This window comes from Rhyacophila brunnea, unplaced genomic scaffold, assembly GCF_057557595.1.
Source record: "Rhyacophila brunnea isolate RB1 unplaced genomic scaffold, BYU_Rbru_1.0 scaffold_18, whole genome shotgun sequence".
In the NCBI taxonomy this organism is placed as follows: Eukaryota; Metazoa; Arthropoda; class Insecta; order Trichoptera; family Rhyacophilidae; genus Rhyacophila; species Rhyacophila brunnea.
The window spans coordinates 33,870,326-33,888,613 of NW_028232837.1; the positions used below are offsets into that span (position 1 = coordinate 33,870,326).

Sequence of the window (18,288 nt, forward strand, 5' to 3'; positions counted from 1 at the left end):
CTAAGTAAGTGACGATTCTCATACCTTTTCCCCGGAGGTGTTCGGCCACCCAGTTTGTTAATGAGACAAAGAGTCTTGGTGCTGCCGACAGTCCGAACGGCAGGCATGTGAATTGCAGGAGTTCTCCTTGGTAAGCTAGCCGAAGGAATCGGCGATATTGTATAGCTATAGGTACATGTAGGTACGCTTGGCTTAGGTCTATTTTAACGAACCAGTCTTCCCTTTGCAGGAATGTTGGGACCTTGAAATGGTGGAACAGTTTCAACGGCCTTGGTTGTAGGAAGCCGTTTAGGCGTTTTAGGTTGAAGACGGGTCGTTGACTGCCGTCTTGCTTCCTTATTAAGAACAGGGTTGAGAGAAAGCTCGGAGATGGCTCTGCCGATTCCAATACTCCCGATTTCTTCTGTTCCGCGATTTGTGAAGTGATCTCCGGCGATTGTCGCGTTTGGAAATCCTTCTGGAAGGAATTATTAGAGGGGGTTTCGTTATAAACGGAATACGGGTTCCCGTTATTATTTTTAATAATGGTGGTGGTGCACTCTTGGCCTACCAGATTTACTGGAGGCGTCCCCCTGTGAACGTGGTGAGTGAGACCCAGCCACCTGCGTCTAGGGTAAGTGCCCCTCGCACCACCTCGGTTACCTCTGGGAAAACCTCGGTTGAATGGGCGTGGGCCTCTCGGCAAGCCAGCCCTAACCTAGTCTGACATCCTCCTCGTGTATCCCTGCCTCCGAAATGTGTCCTTGTGTCCACCTGACGAAGTGCTAGGTTGGGCTAGCTCAACCACTTTGGGGGTCTGATCGAAGAACTTCTCGCGACCCCCACCTCTCTCTAGGAAAACCGCCAGTTGATCTTTGTTGAAAATGTGCTCGGCGCTAGGTGGGATCTTGGTAAGAGCCTCTCGCGTAAAGGTGTCTTTCTTTACCGAGAGGATTTTCTGCCGTCTCGTCTGAATCAACTCTGCCCGTTTTCCACAAAGGATCCGGGTGACGTCCTCAGACACTTTGTTGAGTGCTGACGAGTTCCCGAATTCCTTTACGACCCTCTCAAAAAGAGCCGTACCAATGGTGTGGTCGCTGACAGCGTCGCCCACTCGCTGTAATGAGTCCCGAATGCATTCCTTAAGTGCGAGCATCGCATTTTGGAGGCCGGCGATCATACGCTCCATTAGATGAATGGTTTGCGATGAACGATCGTAGGGCGAAATTCATCGTTGAGTCCCAAGTCAACAAAGGACGGGGCCGCCAAATACTGTTTTTGGGTTTCAGCATAGCGAACCCCCGCCCAATTATCTGTTTTAAAAAGCTGGAGCCTGTTAAGTTCTGCTACCCGAGCTTTGTCTGGCGTCGGAAAGCGGCTCCTATACTATGACACTAAATACAGGCAACGGAATCCTGTTGGGTTTTTCCGCTGGTTCGGGCCTTGCGGGCGGCCGTAAAAAACTTACCGGAGAGTCGATGTTTACCGTCGGCTTCCGCGGATTAGGTACCACTGCAGTTAGACCCTGTTGGGTCAACATTGAAAAGATTTGCGATACCTTATTGTCCAGTAACATTACTGAAGTCATCAGTTCACTGACACTCACGGCGTCCTCCATCAGTAATTCCGACTCATTCGAGTCGGTTTCCATCACCAGTCCTTCCGCGATGTTGCTGTCTTCATTGCACTTGATTTTAACGCACAAATTCAAAATTTTACTGTACTTTCGACTCATTTTTTTCGCTTGCGAACAAAGGAAAAAAATAATCAACAATGTATCAAAATGAATAACAGAGACAAAAAAGGACACCACCAACGGAAGCATAGACTAATATACTTTAACGGAAGCATCAGTCCTGTCAGCCTGCTAAACAAGATGAGTAACCAGAGAGATAAATAATCGAGAAGAAAAGGGGGTAAAAAGGACCAGCACAGAAGAACACAAGACAAAAAATACAATCAACATCTCAAGGGACTTCAGAAATAATAGCGAATAATATATTTTAATAATCAAATAATAACACAGACTAATTAAGTTTTTTGCACTCGGGAGCAGTGACGTCCCGTGGGGGTAGGCAGATTGAGCGTCGCTTGGGGGCGGCAGTTACTCGAAGGGCGGCAAATCGAGGAGCATCATTTGATATATATAGAAATAGCTAAAATTATTTTCTTTACATCATGTTGTACAATGATAATGTCTACCTATAGTAAAATGGTGTGGAAATAATAAATCTGTGTATTGATAAACGGTACAAACCAAATGTGTCAGAAATATCAACCAAATAGAACCTCAGACTCTGGTGAATTCGCTTTTTATATCTAAATTTAATTATGTTTTAGTGGTACCTAAGTATAGGTATATTTTGTCACTAATGTATCCATACAACACATTTCTTAGATATTGGAGTCATGAAAGGATAATAAAATTACTGTATAAAAAATGCAGTGTGTCCCATGCCCATGTGTGCAGTATGTACTGCATGAGAGCAGTCAAAAGATCACTCATATCTTTGTTTATTGTTGGCATTAAAAGATTTGTCCAACGGTTGTCGTTGGACAAATTTAGTCATCCATTGGTATCCAAGAGGTACAAAACGTACGCAAAGTAGACCTAGAGGCCGCTGTATCGATGAAATGATAACTTTCTGCGAAAGTACGTGGCAACGCAACGTACAGGACCGATAGAAGTGGAAGAAGCTTGAAGAGGCCTTCATCTAGCAGTGGATAGATTCAGGCTGATGATGATTAAAAGATTTACATGTAGCCGCCATTAACGAAAATATCACCCGGCCGACCTTTTTTTTTTTTACATAGAGTATTAAACAAAATAATATAGGTAAGTACCTACTTTCATAAAACTATAGGAACCTACAGACTTATAATATGATGACTGTAGACATCGTTCCTGCCATCAGCTGTAGAATTTGAGATCACCCTAGACTTTTTGTTATTATATTTGAGTCATAATATAGTTAAGTATATTTTACAATAAGTCCACTTTGATAAAATGTTGGCAAACTAAATATTTTCAAATAATTACTTCTTCCTCTTATGAAAACCTACAATTGAATTTGTTTTATGGTGGTTTGTTTTTATACAAATATTCACAATAAAATTAATCATTTTAGTAGCAGTAAAGGAGAAATTGACAAAACAGTGATGGACTTATCGGCATTTGAAGCTAACTGTCAAATTTATCGTATTTAGGAACCCAGCAGGTGTGACTTAATCGGTCTTCGTTTCTCAACACTAACGATACGTGGTTGACAAGTAGGTATAGGGTAAATAAAAAACAATTATTATTTCAATATATACAAAAATAATTTCAATCATTGGCGATGTGAGAATTATTGCCAATAAAATAAAAATCGTATTTTTTTTAAATTATTTATTATTATAAAACCTAATACCTTAGAACGAATCGAACATAAGTTTTGTCTTCTCTTCATCTAATTAACAAATAATTATTAAAATTAAATCAAAAAAATATTAACATGGTTATATATCTTTAAAAGGTTTTTTTAGGTAGGTAAGTGATAGTAGAAAAAGATACACAAATGTAAAAAAAAAAAGAAGTTAATTACCGTCTTCGCTCCTAAGCAGAGCATATGAACCTCTACAGAGTGAAGGTTATATATTAACAGACCCTTTTTACGAGGAATGGTTGTTGGATCTGGATCACTGGATCAAGCATACATTGAAAAAACAACATGCACTTTTACACAAATGTACCTATTATGTATAATAATGACATTTATTTACGATCAATAATGTAATCACAACATATTTTTTTAAATAAACGAAGTCCGAGTAATTTTTAACAGAAAAAAAATGTTATAGAAAAATGTTATTAAAAAAACTATTTTTTACAATCACACAGATTTTATTTTGTTCAGGTAGAACAATTACAAAAAAGTACGGAAATAACTAAAATAAAAACAATTGTTTAATTCGAGGGAAATTCTCAATTACCCCGTATTTGCCAAAATTCAATGAAAACTATTCGTATTTTAAATACTTACCTTTCCCGATGATCCACGTTCTTTTTCCATAATTCCTAATTGAAGACTCGTTTTCTTGATATATTTCCTTCCACTTTAGCAACATTCTGGGTAAGGTCAGACATTATTTAGTTGTATTTCTACTAAAAACTTCAGACACTTTTGATAACGTGAACTGCTACAACGGCCATGTTGATTTTTGCAAATACTCGATGCTAATTGGCTGTCTACAAGGTCGCATGGACTTATCGGCCTTTGGAACAAACCGCACCGCGGACTTATTGCCGATAGGAATTCATCGTGATTTTGAAACTCTTTTCATATGAATTTATAGCCATTAAGAACTGATCAACATTTTATTAGTGTGGAGCGCTGCTGGTAGAAAAAAATTTCATCATCTCAATTATGACTAAAAGTGGACTTAACGTATATAGGAACTATATACTCATTTACACCCCGATTCTGCCCGCTCAGTCCTTTATATTGGATATAACTCGATCAAATTATAGCGTAGTTCATTTCCGCTTCACCTGTAGTTTGTCAATCATTTCTTACCGAGGTTCCGTAAGTAGGGTCAAGGGCTCTGCGAGAATTTGCGTAGACTTTTGGTAATTATAACAAAATGGTCTCATGTGCCATTTTTAAACAATCAAGTATTTTGAAAAAAATGCTTTATTAGAGATGCTATGAAAGCATTGAAAATATGTGGGTACCGATGGTGTATGTGTACAGTGTCTTTTGACATCAGACATGCTTTTATATTACAGCTATAACAGCTATTTTGATTATAACATTTTTGTTATGCTGGATATTCCAATATTCGATAAAAGATTTTCAAAACAATTGTATTCAGTGTTGCTGTCATTCGTTCCTAATTAAAACATCTGTTGACGTTGCTGTCTGACAGTAATAGGAAATTGTTTGCAAAACATGTAAGATATACCTACTATCTAATAGCAGGTCGCACACCATACCACATTTGCAGGACATACCCATGTAGGGAGAAGTACTTTTTTTCAATTTATTTATTGGTTATTTTACCATTTGAATAGGTTGGAATAATTAAGGCATGCACCGTATTCACAGCGTTTATAGAGCGCACGCCACTGGTAGGTGCGCTAACGTTACAGTTACAGCAAAGTATTGATTATAGTGTTAAGAATGTTTTCACAACTTCTAGTGATCGTTGTTAATATCTACCCATATTGACAATGATGTATGCCAAAAAAATTGTACCATTGTTAAGGCTATACCTCAGTTGAGGCATGGTCTAAAACGATCGTGACTAGGCAATGCGTGGATTGTACAAATGATGCGAGCCGAACGAAATTTTGTCATAAAAATTCAACATGCATCCATTTAATGTTCTATTAGTAACAATAATAACATATTCGTTGACATGTTTTCTTTTTCAAGTGAATGGGTAACGTTTTTCAGTCATCTTTTCACGATTTAAGAATTAATACCCCCGTCGCCATCACAAAACAAAATTGACGTGTTCACAGCTGGAATTTCTCCAATATTTTTTAGAAGTAACTACTTGCACTTGCTAATAATTTATAATTAACTCTCTCAGAAAGTGTTTTTCTAAATTATACAATGTTCAATAATCAGAATGATATATTCTTAAATCTTGTGAATTATTCGTTTGAATAAAAGAAATAGTTGATTATAAATTATTAGCAAGTGCAAGTAGTTACTTCTAAAAAATATTGGAGAAATTCCAAGACGTCGGTTAGTAATCAAAAGTAATAGTAAATAGTTACCTACTTTGATTTAATAAACAAAAATCTATTGCCAAAGTAGCTTGATTTCGAAGAACGCCGATGAGTAGGTATTAAAATGACCAATAGCTAAAATTTGTCGCTATTAGTATGTCACACCGTAGCATACTGGATGAATGCGACGATTGGGGCGTTTACCCGTGGAGATGCAGGGTTCGATTCCCGGCCGGGTGGCTTACTTTTTTCAAAAAAGATTTTTTCTATTGGTTATAATATACTCTATCAGAAAGTGTTTTTCTAAAACATATAATATACTATTTTTGTAAGTCTTCCTTCTTTGTTACAAAAGTGTGATTTGCTATGTACCTAATATTGTGTAAATGGTAAAAATGGACACATTCAAAAATTGCAGCTAAATTTATTAATATACCTATGGGATAACACAAAGGCGAGGTAAAAGAAAAAAGTCATAAATTTGCATAAATTATTTGCATTTGATCTTGATATATATTGGATATTATACATCACAATATAATTGTACAATGAATAATTACAAAAATGTTTAATTGACACTGTAGCGCGGTAATTACAATGGTATATAAACACAGTGAGCTTTTGCGTTTTACTTAAAAATAATATTAAATCCTATCACAAATTTGATTTAGATGCTCTAATGCATTTGATTCAGTTATTAGTTTTGTATTTTATACCATATATTATTTACTTGTCCATCGTAGTATGTAAAAAGGGCCCAATTATTTTATATTGAGAATGTGTATCTACATATTTGTCTATAAGCTATGCATGTTTATTCGTCCCTCAAAAGGCAATCTAAGAAAATAATTTAAGCATTCTAGATAGTACATAACCGTTTTGATTGCTAATAATTATAATTAATACGTAATCTCAATTTGTTTATTTATTTTGAGATGTTATTGCAACGTAAACTGACTATTTTATAGCAGTATCTAAATCTACAAACACAAAATAATGTGCGTATTTATGTATAATACCGTAAAATTTCAAAGACCAACAAAATAACATTATGTAACTCAAATAAATTAATTTAAATAATTCTTTACCGGAGACATCTAAAAGTAGTAATAAATAAAATTATATGTATAACTGAATCCTTTAAAAAGTAATATGTCGATTGCAAATAATAAAAAAAAAACAACTTCCATTCACATATTGAATGAATATTTTGATGGTTTGCATGGAAATTAATGAAAATTGTTAAAAATGAATGATGATGAACGTTTTCTGCTTTAGTTAAAAACATAATATTCATAAAAAATATAAAATTTTTAGTGTTTAAACGATGCTTAAATACGACCTAATGATAATGCTCATAGGTTAATAATGTTAATATGAAATCTAGTCAGGTAGGTACTAAATATTCCAGAAATAATGGATGATGACAAATTTTATAATCGCTTTCCATCCACTGTCGATGGTGAAACACACTAATTATTATAATTAGACATAGCAGTACAAAATATCACCATTCGAATGATAGGAATTAACCATCGAGTACAAAAGTAAAAATTGCTGCCAATTGGCAAATTATTATTTGTACAATTTTTTATAATTTTAATTAACAATAAAACCAATAAGATTCTAGGAACATTATAAAGACCGTGTTTTAAAACGTCACGTATTTTTTTTTATAGAAACTTCAACTAATTTATGGTGCGATACAAACTTTCAACAGCTTATTCCAATAAAACTATTAGGCTATCCAAATTTAAATAGTTTTATGACAGATTCAAATTATGATTCAAGATCTCATGCGCCACAATTAAAATCAATCAAAAAACTTAACAATTTCCATCAATCCAGCTAGTGACAATGTGGATGATGCATTCTCAAAATGTTTTTTCTTCATATGGTAAACATATTAAGAATGTATCTCGTAGGCACCTGACCTTTATGCACGACAAATACTAGAAATATTAGTATGAAAGTAAAATTTGTCTAACCAGTCTTAACAAGATCTTTCAGTAATCGATAAGAACTCTATAATATCTGTCATATACGCTAAAAATAAAATAATGTACTATTGAGGAAAATCAGATTGTATCCTAAACATGTATCATAATTTTATCAGTTAACATTAATGACAGGAGATTGCAGAAGCTATCGATATTATTATATTTGAGGCTTCAAGATCATAAAGCTTCAATTGTTTCTAATGAGACGTCGCGACGGATGCAGGCCAGGAGTTAAATATTTTTCTAAGGCATCTACTTGACGTTTAAGATTTTATTGACAGCCGTGACGACATCCTGCGGCGAGGGCAGGGCGGCGATCTCTAGGCTTTTGGTGTAAGGCATGGGAATGTCAGAGCCGGTGATTCGCCACGCGGGAGAGTCCAGCTGGAAGAATGCTTCGGATTCCATGATGCGGGCGCAAATCTCAGCACCGATACCTACGATTAATAAAAGAGATGATGTTATTCGTCACGCAGTAGGTTAGCGCGCATGAATGAGTAGTAACGACTGTTAAGATATGTAAAAGAGCAACAACAAATGGTTTGAAGATGATTTGACCATGCATTTCTATCGTTAACAAAATAATTGTTCTTGAAATATAAACACTGCAATGTGTATTTTCTGAGGATATCTCTTATCTCTACAGGAGGACCTCGACTTTCGCACATAATTGGTTCCTGAAAAGGCGTGCGAATGTTGAATGTTCAAAAGTAGAGGGAAGTAAAAAAAAAATTAAATTGTGTGTATTTTGAAATATGTATTTATCAAGTAAATATAAGATGTTTAAGAGACATGTTTAAGTGGGGTTTGCGGATGTTTCCCTTAAAAAGTTATCAAGAGTTAACTGTTTGCCACTCTTCTTTTTCTTATTTTAAATGGTAAATTATTAACTTTACAATATTGCTTAACTGCTGGCACGAAATGTAAAGTGAACCAATCTTTTAATATTAACGCAGTAAACCCAGGTTTTTTTTGATCTTTATTTGATTACTGGAAGCAATTCTTTATCCTTCCCTTTCAATGCCCTGGGATTTTCTGGTTGATAAATTAACATTGGCATCAATTTTAAATCACCAGTCAAGTTTCCACCAAGAAGCAATATCAATCGGTTTTTAGAAGGTTTATGCCCAGGGGCAACTGATTCTTCCTTAGATAAGAATCTACGACTAGGCATTTTTTTCCAAAATAAACCTGCGTCATCTACATTAAATATTTGGCTAGAGGAATATTCTCCATCTTCAATAATTTTGGATAATGAGGAAATAAATTCTCCGTGAAAATCAGCCGATTCTCCAGTGAATTTAACATAAACCAACCGTTACTTGCTTGAAAAATCGTTCGAATCTTCTTTTAATCTAGCCTTCCAATCTTTGTGCAAACTAAGAGCCTTCGCTTGAATAATTGAAATATTCAGAGGGACATCTTTTTGATGCTGGTCGTCGATCCATGATGACAAATATTTTTCCATTTCATCCATAACTATGCCGTGTCTTTTGGAAAAACAACCTTTAAAGATATATTTCCACAATTTTGAACGTATTCCTTAATTTTATTTTTATTTTTCAAAATTGAACATATCGTAGTAGACCTGTTTGTATCATACGAATGTCCGATTGAAGAAAAAGATTCACCGCAATCAGAACTTCGTTCAGAACAGTCCTTGATTTCTCTTTGTTCGTATCAACACTGCAGTTTTTCTGTTTCTCACTCTTGTTTATAAATCTTTAGGGTGAAATATTTCAAATGAATAAAATTAGTAAAACGCACAACATGACACGTCCGCACGCGCTCCTGCGCAAGACTAAACCTATCCTAGCTAGCTCACAAGCAAAGTGACGGGTGCGAGCAGGATGCAAGTGACGCAAGAAATGCACTTGCTTGTGAGCGAGCGAGAAGGGGATATCTTAACCCCACGGCCAGCGCGACGTTTCAAAAAAACAATTTTTTTTGAAATGTGCGAAATAGCAAATTGTGCGAAAGTCGAACGTTGGTAAGTCGAGGTCCGCCTGTATGTTTGTTTTGATAAATATATCAATGACTCTTTAATTAAAATTGCGTATCTTTGCTAACCTGATGATGGCCATCCTTGTTCTACTGTGATGAGGTGATGTGTCTTGGAAACCGACTGAACAATCGTTGCCATATCCAGCGGCCTCAAACTTCTCAGATTGATTACTTCGCATTCGATTCCTGAAAACAAAAAACATACAGAAATCAATTAAATACAATGGAAAGAAATTATAGTAGTCCTGGATAAACAACTACACAATATGATCATTTTATTATTTTTTCCTGTACAAATAAGTATTGGCGATTCACATTGTAATCTTCTGAAGATTAATTATTTATTTATCATTAAGATACAATTTCTTTTACCCAACCATTACTTATAAAAAAATTACTGTATAAAATGTAAACACATCATAATATGGAAGTATTGAATATGTTTATAATTTATTCTATATCCTACTGTCTTCACAATATGGAAAACTTGACCTAAGTAGATATCAATCAATATAAACTGCAAAATATTTATGTTTATGAAAAATAAATAAACAAATAGTGATCTTGAATTATAACATATTATCTAATCGCAATTATAGCGCCTGTACACACATGCATGGATGAACTTCAACCAATAGTGTGTATTTTAAACTATCGTGATAACAACTTTTTGTTTACACGTAAAAGTGCTGACTGTCTTGCCAATCTCATTCTTCATGAGTAAGCGAGACGCAGTGAACTCATTGTATGGTATTTCACAGGTTGTGAAAATCGGTTAAACTCAAAATAAGTCTCAGCGCGGTGAAGGTAGTTCGTATATTTTACCGGCAGGTTCGCCACTAGCGTTCTACTGTGCAGGCATAGATATCGCACAGTCCAATTGTCGCGTGAAAATTCACAAGCTTCTGAACTTTCTTGATTCATGCATGCAATCTTGCAATTTGCACGATAATACGTGTTTACGAGTGCTTTTTTTGTTATGGTCACGATACTACGTATTGTTAGCAGTAAATCCTTGTACATGTAAACGGGGTATTAAATTGGTTTGTATGGCACACAACGTTTGCATTAATTTTTTTTATTGCGGGTGTGGATCGTAAGCTTCACTCATCTGAGTAAATTTTGTAAAAAAAAAAATTTGTGAGCAAACATTCATCATTCTTGTCGTAGATAAATGAATTTGTCAAATTATTATGCCACGAAAGAAAGTACTTAACTATGAAGGCAGTGATTATATTTATAGTTAATGTTATTATAATAAAGGATTTTCTATATAAATAAATGAATAGGTGATAATATTATGTATCTATAAGCATTTATTGGTTACCTTTTCCTGCTAATTGTTCGGCACCTAACAATGCTGTTTCTACTGCTTTGGCAAATGAAACAATTGTCACGTGCTTGCCAGCTCGTTCTATTTTTGCTTTGCCTACAAAACAACAAAAAAACATATATTTATATTAGTTTTGACACCACAATCTTGTCAATCAGTCTTGAATTATACAATTTTAAAAAAATGTGCTAATATAAAAGTTTATTAAATGTCAATAATATTGGTAGATATATTATTTATAATAAAAATAATGTAGGGACAATATATTTATAATATGTAAAACTGCTGACAATATATATTATATGCAATTTAAACATAACTTTAATTTTTGCAAACTTTATGTTTATTATTCCCATATTACCTATGTACCATCTATAATGAAAATGTGGTTGCATAAAATCTTCCCCATTTTGCCATTGTATTTATGATTAATTACTTACTATACTTTTGTGGGGTGACAGGGAAAAACAATACATATAATAACACTCACAGTTATACCGGCGCATCTATTCTATACACAAGACTGCTATCGAGGGTAGTTTTTCATAAGTTAGTATCAAAGTATTATAATTGTTAATTAGCCGTCTAAACAGTCAAAACTGTCTATCTTGCTCTAAAATTTAGCACACCCAAGAGAGGATAGCATTTATTGTAACAATTACAACTAGTTAAGTCAGAGTTAATTGTATTCGTTGTCAGTGTATATTTACTTTTTGGTGAGTGTACATAGTGCCTGAAGATGCCGAAAGGCGAAACCCGGGTTGCAAAAAACGACTAAATGCAATAGTAGAAAACTAAATCCATTACTTATTGTAATTGTTACAATAAGTGTTAATACTTCGATACAAAACTACCCTCGATAGCTGCCAATAGCAGTCTTGTCTATAGAATAGATGTGCAGGATACGTAGTGTCTACACTCTACATGGTGTCTTAAATATGTAATTAATATAATCTATTGTATTTATGTAGCATTGATTAAGACTAAAAAATTTTAAATTTATGGTAAATATAATGACTTACCAATGGGCAGGACAAAATTGGGGTCGAGCGCCTGGTCAGACATTGGAAACTGGACACCATAAAGCATTTCATTTTCTAAGAATACTACTGGATCGGGATCCCTAATGGCTGCCTTCAGGAGACCTAAAAATAAACAATTACATTTATTTATAAGCGAGTTCTTGTGCTGTTATGATGGATAAGAAACTAAAAATGCATTATTGAGGAGTTGTTCACCTTTGGCATCTTCCGCGTTGTACGGGGCAAGGACTTTGAGGCCAGGGCAGTGAGAGTACCAAGCGCCGAAGCATTGGGAGTGCTGGGCGGCAACGCCTGACGCTGCACCGTTGGGTCCCCGGAACACAATGGGCACATTCACAGCTCCCGCCGACATGTAGAATGTCTTCGCTGCAGAGTTTATAACCTGTTAAAAAATTTACACTTATCATCTTCATAAAGCAATTTAAAAAAGTATTTTTACCCATATGGTAAGATGGAACAATTTATGTGTCCACAATGTACGAGGGTGGGTCAATAATTCCTTAGAAAAAAGCATTAAAACAGTTTTTATTTTTGTATTTTTTTTTTATTTCTCAACATAATCTCCTTGGAGCTCAATACACTTGGTTAGACGTTTCTCAATTTTTTTTAAACCGTCAGAAAAATAAGTTTTCGGAAGGTCCTCAAAATAAGCATTTGTGCGATCGATGACTTCTTCATTTGAAAAAAAACGTTGTCCACTTAGCCATTTTTTTAAGTTTGGGAAAAGGAAAAAGTCACTGGGGGCTAAATCTGGCGAATACGGTGGGTGGTCAACCAATTCGAACTTCAATTCTTCAATTTTAGCCATTGATCGTAAACATGTGTGAACACGGGCATTGTCCTGATGAAAGAGGATTTTTTTCCTGTTTAAATGAGGCCGTTTTTCTTCAATTTCGTTTTTTAGCTGGTCCAATAAAGATGCATAATAATCCCCTGTTATTGTTTTTCCTTTTTCCAAATAGTCAACGAAAATAATTCCACGTGCATCCCAAAATACAGTAGCCATAACCTTACCAGCTGATTTTACGGTTTTCGCCTTCTTTGGACATGGTTCGCCTTTCGCAATCCACTGCTTTGACTGTTCTTTCGTCTCGGGAGTATAGTGGTGTATCCATGTTTCATCTACAGTCACAAAGCGACGAAAAAATTCATCCGGATTGCGTTGCATGAGCGACAACAGGGCTTTAGAGGCCACCACCCTATTGCGTTTATTGTCGACTGTGAGCAAACGCGGCACCCATCTTGCAGAAACTTTTTTCATGCCCAATTTGTCATGTAAAATAGAAATGACGCTACCTTTTGAGATCCCTGTAACCTCAATTATCTCACTCAACTTTAATCTTCGGTCACTTAACACCATATCGTGGATTTTATTGATCATTTCTGGTGTAGTCACCTCTACAGGACGTCCTGAGCGTGGTTCATCCTTTGTTGATGTACGACCACGTTTAAATTCATTTAACCAGTTATAAATAGTTGCAAGTGAAGGAGCAGATATGCCGTGAACTAAATCCAACTCATTTTTTATTTCCTTTGCTGTTAACCCTTTTATATTAAAATGTTTAATAACAGCTCTAAACTCAATTTTCTCCATTTTTGTAAACAAGCAAATTTTTTTTTAAATGTCCGAAAATAAAAAACAACAACCCGACCAATCTGATTGAAACTTCGCAGCATACTGAATCGGTAGTGCCGCTGCATGAAAACAAACCGCTTACAGTACTAGTCGCGCCACCTGTCGGCTTTTCTAAGGACTTATTGACCCACCCTCGTATCTCACACTATTAAAGAATTCTTGATGATGGCTACATTATCGTGATTATATTGTTTTGAGGACATTTCACAGATGGTAGTTTAAAGCTAGCGGTTCAAACTGACCGAGCAGACGACATTGACAGAAAGACACTATTGCTCTCGCAGCGGTAATGTCACCCGTCGCACCGCGACACATCCAGTTAAACACCACTGAGTAATACTGTCGCTTGTCACTGTCGTCCTCCATCTTTGTCGTAGTGCTAAAAATCTAGCTTGGGTGTACCTATATAAATCAAACTAAGTTTTTTATGTCAAATACACAAAAAATCTTTCTAATTGCAGTGTTAAGGGCATGCAATAGTAGACGAAATCATTTGAATTTCGCTCTAGCGACCAAATCGACTGTTGTAAAATGCACAATATAATGTTACGATATGTTGGATCTTAATTTTTGTGTAATAGATTTAAAGTAATCGATTTTTTTTTCATTATTTTCGTGATGGAACAAATATTCACAGGAATGCTTTCTTTTTCGAGTGGACAAGGACTTTTAAAGTCATGAAATTTTATTGTTACAATTATTAATGCTGCAGATCGATGTTTGATGTCTATGGCCGTCAAAAAAGCGTTGATACTTCAATACTTTCCTTTGATTCGATCCTGATATCAGATATTGATACTTTTTTTATATGACGTAGACATATTTTGATATGACGGCCTTACCATCGCCTATGTTGAGTGTCATAGCCGGAAAGACGTAAGGAGGAAGGGCTTGCGCAATTTTATGTATAGGCCCAAAATTTTGTGATAAGTAAATCAAAAACGTTAAATAAAAAATGGGCTATAAAATAACCTCTGAATATAACAAATAAAATATAGTGTTAAAAAAATACTTAATATTCACATAAATAAATCTATTTCTCGAAAGAATCATATTTTCTTTTATTTATAAAATGTTTGTTATGAAAAAAAGGGGCTCGAAATGTTCAATTTTTTTGTATTTTGCTTGTGTACCCACATAAGATATGAAAGAAAACTTGCCTGATCTATGGCCTGCATGGAGAAGTTGAAGGTCATAAATTCGCAGACGGGTCTAAGGCCAGCCATCGCTGCACCGACGGCGATCCCAGCAAAGCCACTTTCCGTGATGGGTGTATCAATGACTCTTTTGTCTCCATATTTCTTCCAGAGTCCCCTTTACAAAAACAATCAACAATTATGATCAAAATAATGTAGGCTGATACACGAGAATATTATATTTTTCATTATGGTAGTGAACAGATAAGCTAAAACTAAAAAATTATTAGGCCAAGCATGATTTTGAGTGGTAATTTATGGGACACTCTCAGCACAATATTGAAAGGTGCCTAACGTTTATTACGCCACGGTTTATGTTTGAAAAACGGGTGTGGAGACAAGGCGGGTGGCGGAAGAACAGCAAGCGGTAGTTTCATAAGATTCAGAACACGTCAAAAATTAATCACCCACAAAGAGAAAATCTTAGAAAAACACCAGACTGATTCTAATCTTTGAAGTGGCGTCATTATTGCTATGTCAATAAATCCTGCTCGATGTAAGTAATATTAATGAGGAGAAGTATGAGTGAGATGTACAGGGCTCGAAATGACCGGAGCGCCATTCCGGTTCATAAAATCCCCAAATTTATCACTCCGTCTCATGAAAAAAATAATTTCGACCGTCTGAGTCAGATATGCAATATAACAAAAATCTAACACACTGTTTTTTGTAAAATACACGTAAAATTAGATAACTATGTTAATATTTTCGTAAAATTATCGAGCGCTCCGGTTTGTACAATTTTCCATTTCAAGTGCTGACGATGTAAGTAAAAAATAAGTTAAGAGAGGTAGGTCATCACATAGGTACCTATTTAATTATGGTTAAAAAATGATTCTAACATAATATGTGTTTGTATTATGTGTGAAAAGCTATATGAATAATAGTTAAAATATTGGATTCCATGATTATCTGTGTATAAGAATTCAATTCTTTGGCCTGACTTGCACCTTTAAATTAAACAGTAAAAACACTAATAAACAAAGAATTAATTAATATAAATATATTAGCATAGGACAAGAGAACAGATTAACAAATATAATTCCGATAGGTTATACCACAATACAATACATTTTCACGCAGGGTTTTGGATGTGTGAGTGTCCTACGAAAATGAAACAAACATTATAGACATGCAATAGTGTGTTGCGAACTTCAAATACACCAATATTGAATGAGTGTCAGTGCATAAACTGAGAGCAGTTGTCAGAACAAACGATAAGCGTATTTTTAACACGTGTTTAAGTTTATCCCATATTCTTCCACACTCGAGATCGGATGCTTGTTACTCCACACACGTTAGGTATTTCAGTTCTCATTATTTATGAGTTCCCTGCATAGGACTAATGTTTTATTTGATAAAAAACCTCATTTAGAGAACAGTTATGTTGAATATTTAACTTTTAAGTCGATATACCCAACTTGGTAACCTATGCACACAGATCCCTTTATTTCTCGTGTCCTTATTTGATTAGTGTAGTTACGAGGAATATCCTGCAAAAATAATCAGTAGTCTAACTTTCCTTCTACTTAGTCGTTGATACGTTGATCTGTTGAGATCACTGAGACAAATAATATTGTATCACATCGGAGGCTGACTTATCCTCAAGTAAAAGGGTTTTTATAAGTGAGAATTGAAATGTCATGTCAATGTAAGTGTGTATCATATCAATTGGAGCTTAGTTTTTAAAGACAGTTTTAAAATTCACCTGGAAACTTTATAGGCTCCATCATATTGAGCGACCTCTTCGCCGAGAATGAAAACTCGTTCGTCCTTTTCCATTTCCTCGTCCAGGGCAGAGTTGAGAGCGTCTCTGACCGTCATCTGTTTGGCAGCGACTGCCCTCGACGTCGAAAAGGCTCGACATGTCAGGTTCTTGACCACTGTCAAGGATTTCGGCAACATATTTGATACCATTCTGGTGATGTAACCTATTCTTGTGACATAAAAGTAATGTAAATATTAGACTGAGTGACCTCACGAAACTGTCATGTGCCGTGTTATGTGTTTTTATCACTTATTTACTTTCGGTAATCGGGAAAGCGGCTTAATTTCTAGGTGCTGACAGGAAATGTGTAAATCACAGCTGTAACGATAAAACTACTTATTTGATGTCACTTAAAAAATAAATGAAGGTCGATGGAAGTCATTCATACGAACGACGTGAAGTGAGCTAAAGAAAATAATATTAACTGATAAAGTTGCAAGGCTAAAATTTATTTTTCTTAAATTATATTTTTATTCTAATATTCATTTTATTACATAATAATTAATGTAATCTTTACGGAATTAACTAGGTACGTAACCATATCAAAAGAAGAATGGAAAAAACCAAAAATATACACAGAAACATAAGTAATATAAAAAATCAAATTTTATTTAATTTTACTTGTAAGTAGGTATATAAAAATGTCTAATTTTATCGCTCACCCGATATTGTTGACACACATGATCACAAATTAATAATAATGTATATTTTTTCACCTATGTATGTCACGTAAAGCTTTTTAGAATCAAGTAACGTTAATGCAAGGTGTTACCTACAAATAGAGAATGTATGAAAAACATTTGACATGTTGTTGATAGATGACACTGTAATGATTAGCTTTAACTTTGGCGACATAATACTAGTATTACTATCTTTTCATGCCAAATATCTACCATTTTTGGGCTATGATAGGCTTGCCGTTTTTCGACTTTCGCAAACAGCTGTTAACTTTTCATAAAAATCTTAAAATTTGACAATATACATGCTAGCATTTTATACCTTATATTAGCAATAAATTAATACAATCATGTTACACGCAATTTGATACAGTACTTACCTAATTAAATTTTTCGTTCTATGACCTATGAGTTTTGAAACAGTAAATTTAATTATTTTTCAATCGTTGTTCTCCTATATGAGGGAAGTTCCATAAGCTAGCGGAATGGGACAGAAAGAAAAGTAGGTAGGTATATAATAAGTCATCATCAGCCTGAATCTATCCACTGCTGGATGAAGGCCTCTCCAAGCTGCTTCCACTTCTCTCGGTCTTTTGCGTTGCGTTACCACGTACTTCGCAGAACTTTATCATTTCATCGATTCAGCAGCCTCTAGGTCTACCTTGCGGACGTTTTGTACCTCTTGGACACCACTGGATGAGTAAATTTTTCCAACGATTGTCTCTTCTTCGAGCTATGTGTCCAGCCCATCTCCATTTGAGGCTTTTGTACTTATATATATATATATATAAATATATTATTTTTTATCTTTCAATATAATCTACACGGATATGAATATACGTTAAAGTGCCCACCACCACCCGTCATATATGCACAACCGTGGATATGCACGGCCGCTTTCTATGACGCTTTAAACGTGTCTGAAAGAAGAGA

At 35.1% G+C, this 18,288-nt stretch overlaps 1 protein-coding gene across 2 annotated transcripts; it reads right to left on the reverse strand.

Moving 5' to 3' along the window:
* Window positions 1-6,178: 6,178 nt before the first annotated feature.
* On the reverse strand, window positions 6,179-17,080 carry Pdhb (Pyruvate dehydrogenase E1 beta subunit). 2 transcript variants are annotated; one of them, XM_085945492.1, is made up of 8 exons: window positions 16,936-17,080; window positions 16,619-16,841; window positions 14,875-15,028; window positions 12,274-12,460; window positions 12,058-12,180; window positions 11,030-11,131; window positions 9,769-9,888; window positions 6,179-8,135 (listed from the first exon to the last, which is right to left on the reverse strand). In XM_085945492.1, exons 2-8 carry the CDS (start codon window positions 16,825-16,827, stop codon window positions 7,951-7,953), a joined length of 1,080 nt encoding a protein of 359 aa, XP_085801618.1. In that variant the 5' UTR covers window positions 16,828-16,841; window positions 16,936-17,080; the 3' UTR covers window positions 6,179-7,950. The 2 variants fall into 2 exon arrangements, with proteins under 2 accessions (XP_085801618.1, XP_085801619.1); XM_085945493.1 differs by having other exon boundaries at window positions 16,619-16,846.
* Window positions 17,081-18,288: the final 1,208 nt, after the last annotated feature.

Coding starts and splice junctions, on each gene's coding strand:
- Pdhb (XM_085945492.1), bottom strand. CDS start 16,827: ATGGTATCAAATATGTTGCCGAAATCCTTGACAGTGGTCAAGAACCTG. Junction 12,461..14,874: donor CCATGCAGGCCATAGATCAG/GCAAGTTTTCTT, acceptor ATTTTTTAACAG/GTTATAAACTCTGCAGCGAA. Junction 11,132..12,057: donor CAATTTTGTCCTGCCCATTG/GTAAGTCATTAT, acceptor GTTGTTTTGTAG/GCAAAGCAAAAATAGAACGA.